This window comes from Portunus trituberculatus, chromosome 3 (assembly GCF_017591435.1).
Source record: "Portunus trituberculatus isolate SZX2019 chromosome 3, ASM1759143v1, whole genome shotgun sequence".
In the NCBI taxonomy this organism is placed as follows: domain Eukaryota; kingdom Metazoa; phylum Arthropoda; class Malacostraca; order Decapoda; family Portunidae; genus Portunus; species Portunus trituberculatus.
In genome coordinates, this window is record NC_059257.1 from 4,666,870 (window position 1) to 4,676,869 (window position 10,000).

Consider the following 10,000-nt stretch of genomic DNA (forward strand, 5'->3'; position numbering starts at 1 on the left):
CTTTGAAATAGTGGAGGTGCGAAGCGGAAGTTTTTCAGAATATGGCTCCTGGAGGGAACAAGAGCAAGGGTTTCGCGTACTACTCTATTTATCACACAGCCACACTATGCCTCGTTCTCTCACCGGCATTGTCGAAGTCCACACACACACACACACACACACACACACACACACATCATGAAAGACACCCTAGAAAACCACAATAATTTTCACTAGAACTTTTAAATTATCACTAGAATCATGAAAACACTCTTGAAAACTCCTGCAACTCTCACTAAAGCCATGAAAACACTCTTGAAAATCCCTTTAACTTCCACTAGAACCACAAAAACACTTGAAAACCCTTTAACTACCACTAGAACCACACAAACACCCTTGAAAACCCGTATAACTTCCATTAGAACCACAAAACACTTGAAAACCCTTTAACTTTAGAACACACAAACACCCTTGAAAACCCGAAACCCACTAGAACCCCAAAACACTTGAAAACCCTTTAACTACCACTAGAACCACACAAACACCCTTGAAAACCCGTATAACTTCCACTAGAACCACAAAAACACTTGAAAACCCTTTAACTACCACTAGAACCACACAAACACTTGAAAACCCGTATAACTTCCACTAGAACCCCAAAAACACTTGAAAACCCTTTAACTACCACTAGAATCACACAAACACCCTTGAAAACCCCTATAACTTCCATTAGAACCACAAAAACACTTAAAAACCCTTTAACTTCCACTAGAACCACAAAAAACACCCTTAAAAACCCTGTAACTTCCACTAGAATCACACAAACACCATTGAAAACCCTTTAACTACCACTAGAACCACAAAAACACTCTTGAAAACCCCTGTAACTTGAGAACCTGGTGAACTGTGGGTAGGCTGCGAGACGAGGGAAGTGGAGGGAGAGGTGAATAGGAAGGTGGTCATGGCTGATGGTTTCCGTGAGTCACTCTTTCGTATTAAGACCTGTAAGGAGATTAGTGAGTGTTCAAATATTTACATGCTCCTTCAGTCTTGGCGCAACATTCAGAAGCGCTTTCCTCTCTCACCGCGGCCATTTTCAAAGACCAAAGAGATCAAACGAGTTCTAAAGAGTATTTGTGCTGTTGATGATGCAGAAAACTTGACGCTAAAATTACAGAAACATCCTTAAAAACCTGTGTCTCTTCAACTATAGCCCTTTGTAAAGACTATTTGTCCTGTTAATAATGCAGAAAATTTGTTAACTTGTCACTAGAATCACAGAAACATCCTTAAAACCCGTGTCTCTTCAACTATAGCCCTTTGTAAAGACTATTTGTCCTGTTAATGATGCAGAAAATTTGTTAACATGTCACTAGAATCAGACACATCCTTAGAAACCCGTGTCACTTCAACTAGAGTCCTTTGTAAAGACTATTTGTCCTGTTAATGATGCAGAAAATTTGTTAACATGTCACTAGAATCACAAAAACATCCTTAGAAATTCGTGCCACTTCAAGTATCTTCTTTTTCATTTGTTCTTTAATTAGTGTTTTTTTTTTAATCCTTTTTTTTTGTTTTTTATTGTCTTGATTTTTTGTGTGGGAAAGTTAAGTTTGTTTCTTAACTTCTTTCTTTTTCATTTTTCCTTTAATTTCTATTTTTTCTTTTTTTGTTTTTTTTTTTTCTTTTGGTTTCTACTTTTGTCTCTTTTTTTTTGGTGGGGTGTTTGTTTTGGGTGTGTTTTTATTGATTTGTGTGGGGAAATAAGATTTGTTTCTTGATTTCTTTCTTTTTCATTTTCTTTTTCTATATTTTCTGCTTTTTCTCTCCTTTTTTTTTCGTTTGTTTTTTATTGTCTTGATTTCTTTGTGTGGGAAAAAAAATTAGGTTTGCTTTTTAACTTTTTCTTTTCATTTTTTTTTCATTTCTTCTTTTTTTCTTATTGTTTATTTTTCACTTGCCTTTTTTTTCTTTGATTTTTGCTTTTTCTTTTTTTCTTTTGTGTTTGTTTTGATGTGTCTTGATTTCTTGGAGTGGGAAGTTACATTTGCTTCTTAATCTTATTCTTTAAACTTTTTTTTCTTTGATTTGTTTTTTTTCCTTTTTGATTTGTCTTAATTTGCTTGTGTACAAAAGTTGGGTTTGATTAAATTCTTTCTTTTCACTTTTTTTTTTTTTTATTCATTCCGTCTTTTTGTGTTTTTTTTTTTTTTTCATTGTGTGTTGATTAGTTTGTGTTGGCGTGTTTGTTTTGATGTTGACTCGTGGCTTTATTCCTCAAATCTGATAATATTTTCTTTAGTTATTATATTACTAACGTTTACTCTCCACATCCGGACATAGTTCCTTGTTTATTGATTTATTTTTATCATTTTCCTAGTGCTGTGTTATTTATTAATTTAATTTATTTTAACAAGGACAAGGGCTCGCATACAGGAACACTTCACTCAACCACTGTGACTGTTTTCAAAGGCCACATAGATGATTAGCAGGGTTTTCACACGTGTTATTACAAGCTGGCCTTTATTATAAGCTAGGATCGCGTTAATAAGACTGAAACGCACCTTAACTTTCTCTAAACCCGAATAAACCAAACTCAATTGAACCATCACAAAAAATAATATAAAACCAGTCTTAAAAACCTATATTACTGATGGTGTAGAAGTTTTGTTAATTTGCTGATGTAGAAGTTTTGTTAATTTGCTGATGTAGAAGTTTTGTTAATTTGCTGATATAGAAGTTTTGTTAATTTGCTGATGATGTAGAAGTTTTGTTAATTTGTCACTTAAACTATATAAAGACCCTTAAAAATCATTGTAGCATTAACTAGAGTCTTGAAATAAAGGAGGTGTGGCGCAGGAGTTGTTTCAGAATACGGATAAATTGGTTTATAGATGTCTGCTTGACGTAATGTGTGTGTGTGTGTGTGTGTGTGTGTGTGTGTGTGTGTGTGTGTGTGTGTGTGTGTGTGTGTGTGTGTGTGTGTGTGTGTGTGTTAAGTAAGTAAGTAAGTAAAGGTTTATTGCCCATTAGCATAAATACATTTGAGAAAGACATGTTTACAAACAAAAAAAAATGGCAGAGACTGTCAAGCCGAAGCTTCCCGACAGTCACATTTATGTACATAACTATGATTATTGTTTACACCAACACCAATTGGCAATATTTTAGGTAAATTGCCTAAAGAATGATTTAGGTAACTAGAATAGTAATAATAACAACCATATCTAATAATGACAAGAACAAAGCTAAGCAAATCACAATAAACACACTGCAAATTCAAAAACGATCAATGATAATAATAATGAAAATAATAATAATAATAATAGTAATACCATTACTACCATTACCATCACTACAAATAATAATAATGATAATAATAATAATAATAATAATAATAATAATAATAATAATAATAATAATAATAATAGTAATAATAATAATAATAATAATAATAATAATAATAATAATAATAATAATAATAATAATAATAATAATAATAATAATAATAATAATAATAATAATAATAATAATCCTGTTAATAACACAATGCTATAATTATAATACCAGTAAATGAAAAGTAAATAAGACTAAACATAACACGAAAGGAAATTAACACCGCATACTACAATACCACATTAGAAGATACATCTATAAAAATGTGTTTGTTATACATGGTAAAGGCAAAGAGGAAGGGAAAATCTTAGATAGAAATGTTTGTTTTGCATTTAAATGTTAAATTTAGAATATCATGTATTTTGGCAGTTATACAAGTATGTCTTCAAAGATTTTTTAAAAGTGGACAAGTTATCATTATAAAGAAGTGTTTTTATTTGAAAAGGTAATGAATTCCATATTTGTGGACCGGAGCATAATACACTATGTTTAAAAAGAGTCGTTCTGAATTGCGGGCACATGAGATTGACATTATTACCCCGAATATTGTATGATGTCTGTACCAATTTGAAAGGTTGAGCTCCAGAATATTGTGTAAAGTACTTATAAATACTTAACAATAGGAAATGTTTATGAATATTTGAAAAAGTAAGAAAATTGTGTTCATTATATATGTTGATTCAAACCTATTCAAATGAAAAACACATCTAAATATTTTATTTTGAGCGTATTTTGTGTGTGTGTGTGTGTGTGTGTGTGTGTGTGTGTGTGTGTGTGTGTGTGTGTGTGTGTGTGTGTGTATGTATAATAATAATGATAATTTAATTTAAAACTCCATACACCAAAAAACTTCCACTAGAACTAATTAAATCATCACTAAAATTCTAAAATATACCCAAACTTTAAAAACTTCTATTATTTCTACTAGCCTCTTCATTTACCACAACCACGAAAACAACTTTGATTAAAAACACAAAAATCATACTAGACCTAATGAAACCATCACTAGAAATAAAAATAAATAAATAAATAAAAATAAATTAAATAATACCCTCTAATATCTCCACCAGAGCCTTTATTATAAGTTAGTGAAATTAAACTTTAATATCTCCACAAGAGCCTTAACAACAAGTGAAATTAAACTGAACTCAGCTTTAAACCATCCACAAGAGCCTAGAATAACAAGAGTGAAGCGCTCCTTACTTTGACTAAACCCAATTAAACTAAATTAAGGAATAAAATGGAAAAAAGCTCTAAAGACCCTTATTATTTCTACAAGAGCCTTTATTATAAGCTAGGATCGTGTTAACAAGAATGAAACGCTCCTTAACTTTCACTAAACCCAATTAAACTAAATTAAGTTAAATCATCATTGGAATAAAAAGGAAACAGCTTTACACACCACCATTATTTCTACAAGAGCCTCTATTGTATGCTAGGATCGTGTTAACAAGAGTGAAATCCTCCTTAACTTTCAATAAACCCAATAAACCAAACTCAATTAAACCATCGCAAAAAAAAAAAAAAAAAAACCAGTCTTAAAAACCTATATTATTTCCACTAGAACCTCGAACACCTTAAAAACCTTCATTTTTTTTTCATTAGAGCCTTTATCATGTGCTAGTATCATGATAACAACGTTAAAAAGCTACTTAACTTTCATTAGACACTTTAACCCCTTCAGTACAATGACACGTTTCCATATTCATTCTCCTTACTATTTGGTCTTTTAAACAGCTTCAGAAACTTATGTTAGGAATTGAAATAGTGAAGACTGTGGCTATTAATCTTCTGACTTCCATAGACCCTTTCTAACGTCAATAAAATGGTCTAATCGTACACATACCCCAAGGAAAAACTGTGTCCTAGTATTGAAGGGATTAAAACTATCACTAGAATCACGAGAACTCAAGTCTTTTCACAATAAATTCTCACAAACAATGAAGATACGACGCTGATAGGTTTTGTGGTGCATACAAGCTGTAAACATTCAGGAAATATGAACGTAGCTTTTCCTTAATCTCGGAGCCTTGTAAGATTTGAAAATGCTTGTGTTTTGATTCTCCTTGGTTATCTAAATGTAAGTCAGGAAACAAGGCGAGGACAAAGGCGAAGGTTGGTGTTCATATTCTACTGGGAAGTTAATGTGTAAGTGTTGTAACCTTCCTTAATCTAACTTAACCTAGCTTAACGTAACACATCTAACATAATACATAACCCAACATAACTTTATACTGTATTGGAAAGTTCATGTTTTAGTGCCATAATCTTCACTAATTTAACTGAACGTAACATATCTAACGTAATCTAACTTAACATTAACTAATTTGACCCAACATGATCTAACTTAACCTAGCAAAACATTAACAATCCCAACAGCATATTATAGCATTCTTGATGTGACCAGACAGTCCAGCTATAGAATGACAAAGTTTGCATGCATCCCGGAGTAGCCTATTATGAAGCGTCCGTATCACATCAAACTCCCCATAGATCTTATTTTAACTTCCTCGCTGAATTAATCATATCATGGTAAACTCCCCTTAAGCCAGTAGCCACGTCGCTACAGTACCGCTTTACATCGGCTTCTGTAAGGCTGAACAAGGAGTTAACGATGCTGAAGAAAGTTATCATGACTTCCTTGGCTGTGACCTCGCTGAATTAATCATATCTTGGTAGACTCCCTTTAAGCCAGCAGTCAAGTTGCTACAGTATCGCTTTACATGTGGTTCAATGAGGCGGATCAAGGAGGTAATGATGTTGAAGAAAGTTGTAATGACTTTCTTGGCGACTTTGTGAACTAGCTGTGACCTCTTCGCTGAATTTATCATATTTTTGTAAGCTTTTCCCAAGTCAGCCGCCACGTCGCTACAGTACCGCTTTACATCTGTTTCTATGAGACGGAGCAAGGAGTTAATGATGGTAAAGAACGTTGTAATGACTTCCTTGGCTATTTTCTGAACCAGCTGTACAGTCACATTCCAAACATTACTCACTATTTCGTTAAGCAGCAGCATCACTTCTATCCAAACTTTGCACATAATTTCATCTATAAGGTTCACACTTTCTTGACAAATATCCCTTAACGTTTTGTCCAAGATGGCCACGATGACTGTAAGAATACTAAAAACAGTGTTAATAAGATGGTTCACTTGTGAGCAAATGGTTTCTATTGAAGCATCCTCTCTATTTCTTTGGCAAGGGCATTTTTTATTAGAAGTTAGCCACACGAATCGTCGAGTCAGCGCATGGATAATGGTACTACAGAGATCGCAAAGACAGCTGTCTATAAAGTTCAGCAGCTTCTTGACAGTATTGCAGAGCGTGTAGATAGCATGAAGTACGATAATGAGAGCAATACGGCAGACGCTGTGCACCAGGAGAGGTACGATAACTTCACTAAGTCGAAAAACGTTGTGGAATACAATACGCGGGATGACTTCACACACATGGCATACAGTTTCAACAAAGAGTGACAGAAAAGTCTCGCTAGCATGGCAGGCAGTGTGCAAGAGGAAGGAAGCGATAGTTGCACAGATATTGTAGAGAGCGGAGACTAGGAATGTAGCTTGAAGGAGATAACAAATTGCATGAAACAGGAGAAAGAAGATTATAACTGAGAAGTGAATTAGATAAGGGACAATGATTTCAGACCAATGTTGTGAATCTTTGCCGTTTTCTGTTGACAGGGTTTTGATTCTTCTATGGGGTTGCTTTTTGTTATTTCTAAGGGCAGACTCTTGTGTTTCTTCTCCCTTACTTTCTGTTGTGAGGACTTCAATTCTTTCACGGGGTTCCTCTTTTTCCTCGATATTTTCCACTCTACGGATGGAAGTGCTTTGGAGTTCCTCTTCATTGATCTCACTTTCATTGTCATGCTCAACAATAAAAATATTCCGGAATTTCTCCTCATGGGTCGTCATGTTAAGGTTTCTAGGCCCTTGGCGAAATCAAAATCTTGGAGGACGTTTCTAGTGGTGGTACAGAAGAGGCTTGTATCCTGAAACACTTCTGCGCGTCACCTACACTATTCCAAAAGGCTTTATTTAGATATATTCAAGCTTTTAAGGTGTTTCTATATTTCTAGAGGCAGATTGAGAAGATTTCTGCATTATAAACTGGAGAAACACTCTTGAAAATCCTGCTAATCATCATTGTGGCCTTTGTAAATAGTTGTGGTGAGAAAGCAGAGCGTTTTTTAATACAGGCCAGATATGAGTCAGTTCTAGGAGTGGTTCACGAAGCTCCTCACTGTCTCGGTACCTCGCTGTCTCAAGCTCTGAAAGAAAATGGAAGACGTGGGTGTAACTTAAGGGCACGTAAAGATTTCAGGCAGATTTTAAGGATTTTAGAGTTTTAGGACAATTTTAATGGTATGAGGGTAATTTTTCATGGTTTTAAGTAATTTACTAAGGGTTGTTTTAAGGGTTTGAATATATCATGACTATTGAGTGTTGTAGAGTATTAACCCCTTCAATACTGGGACACAATTTTACTTTGATATTTGTGTATCATTAAATCATTTCATTGATATTAAGATCAGAAGATTAATGGCCACAGTCTTCACTATTCTAATCCCTCACATAAGTTTCTAAAGCTGTACAAAATCACCAAATAGTAAGCAAAAGGAATCTGGAAACGCGTCATGGTACTGAAGGGGTTAAAGCACCCAAGCGTTAAAGCATGTTACTTAAAGAGAATTTATTTTGAATTCGCTTTATTTTCTTCCCAGGATTGTTGCTTAAAAGTCAGAAAAATGCCTAGTCGAGTTTTCATTTCTGCTTTTTGTCATTGATGTGATAGGATACTTGTTACTTTTATTTTTATGCAAGAGGGAAACTAGCAGAGGGCAACAATAACAACAAAAAGAAGAAAAAAAAAGAGCCCACTTCAAATGCAAGTTCCCTATAGGTTGTTAGTAGAGTCTTGAAAACATCTTTGAAATTCAGTAACTTCCAGTATAGCCTATTGAACTGTGGCCGCTAGAATCATGAAATTAATATTGTTATTGTTATTATTGTCATTATTATTATTATCATTATTATTGTTGTTGTTGTTGTTGTTGTTGTGGGATTACCGGCTCGGTATATGAATAGATAATTAGTAGTAGTAGTTGTAGTAGTAGTAATAATAGTAGTAGTAGTAATAGCTAGTAGTAGTAGTAGTAGTAGTAGTAGTAGTAGTAGAGGGCTGGTGGTGGTTGCAGTAGTAGTAGTAATAGTAGTAGTAGTGGTAGTGGTAGTGGTGGTGATGGTGATGGTAGTAGTAGTAGTAGTAGTAGTGGTGGTGGTGGTGGTGGTGGTGGTAATAGTAGTAGTAGTAGCAGCAGCAGCAGTAGTAGTGGTAGTAATAGTTGTGACATCATTCCACGCTCCACACTGAGAGGCTAATAATAAGTTCTTTCAGAGGTCAAGTGTTTTAAATGGTTTCAGTAAACACTTGTGTCGCGGCGGAAGACTGGGTGTAGCTGTACAGTATATCGACCATTGGCTGCACACCTTTACATTCTTAACTTAGGCTGTTCATCTTTATAATCTCAACTTAGCCTGTACATCTTTACATTTTGAACTTAGCTATTACATCTTTTCACCACAGATTTCTTATTTCAGTATTTATTTATTTATCTATCTACTTATTCATTTTTTTGACAGGGTGGAATCAAAAGCTTTTCGTCTTTGCATTCCTTCTTCTCTATCTGACTGTCTGCAACCTCTCTCTCTCATCGTAGCATTGTTGTTATCTTCTACCGCTGTTTTTTACACTAACTGCTCCTCTGATCTTGCTAACTGCACACCTCACCCCTTCTTCAATGGCCTCGCTGCACAAGAAGAGTTAACCAGTACTCTTAATCATTCATCCCTTTCTCTGGCACACTCTGGAACTCCCTGCCTGCTTCTTCAATAGCGAGGTTTTAAGACACTTGTCACTTGTTTTCTTCATTTGTTATTAACTTTTTTATATGTTGTATTTATTCCTTATTTTTTTTTCGTTCTGAGGTACTATTGTAGTCAGGTGTGTGTGTGTGTGTGTGTGTGTGTGTGTGTGTGTGTGTGTGTGTGTGTGTGTGTGTGTGTGTGTGTGTGTGTATTGTCATTATAACCTTGAACGCATGTACATGTCTTCTTGTACAATCAATCTTTGTGGTATGTTATCAAACAGTCATTCACGGCCACACACACACACACACACACACACACACACACACACACACACACACACACACACACACACACACACGGAATAAAAATAAGGCTAACATATACAAAAATGGATAACTAGAAAAAATTGAGTAATAATAATAATAATAATAATAATAATAATAATAATAATAATAATAACAGCAACACTACCACTTTCATTACAACTTGTCTCTAGTGTACGATAATTGATATATTTTTTATCAGACAGCATACGATACCCATCTCTTATCGTAGCACATTTTTTTTAAGCAAGCACTGTTGAATGACCTTTCCTATCGGCTGCCCACCAATCATCTGACTTATCTTTGGTGTGCTGGCTGACCAAGATTATTATTTCCTACTATCAAGTAACATTTTGGGGTGTTTCTGTGTTGATTTATCCCGTGCAGGAGAGGACAGCTTGGTGAGAGATCGTGCATGAAAAA

The 10,000-nt window shown here is 34.6% G+C and overlaps 2 protein-coding genes across 4 annotated transcripts in view; one reads left to right on the top strand and one right to left on the bottom strand.

The window, feature by feature from the left end:
- LOC123508683 (sterol O-acyltransferase 1-like) overlaps positions 1 to 10,000 on the top strand; it is a 39,587-nt gene that overhangs the window by 5,233 nt on the left and 24,354 nt on the right. Inside the window, exon 1 of one of the 3 annotated variants that reach the window (XM_045262554.1) lies at positions 9,847 to 10,000. This exon is cut by the window's right edge and continues 172 nt beyond it. The exons of the other annotated variants lie outside the window; for them this stretch is intronic. The gene's annotated coding sequence lies outside the window, so the exon portion shown is untranslated. Of the gene's footprint in view, positions 1 to 9,846 lie in introns of those variants that run through there. 3 annotated transcript variants of the gene reach the window in all.
- Positions 4,626 to 10,000, bottom strand: part of LOC123508694 — a 9,485-nt gene continuing 4,110 nt past the window's right edge. Inside the window, exon 2 of the mRNA XM_045262565.1 lies at positions 4,626 to 7,654. Coding sequence (XP_045118500.1) covers positions 6,006 to 7,298 — 1,293 coding nt within the window. The 5' untranslated portion in view covers positions 7,299 to 7,654 and the 3' untranslated portion in view covers positions 4,626 to 6,005. The remainder of the gene's footprint in view (positions 7,655 to 10,000) is intronic.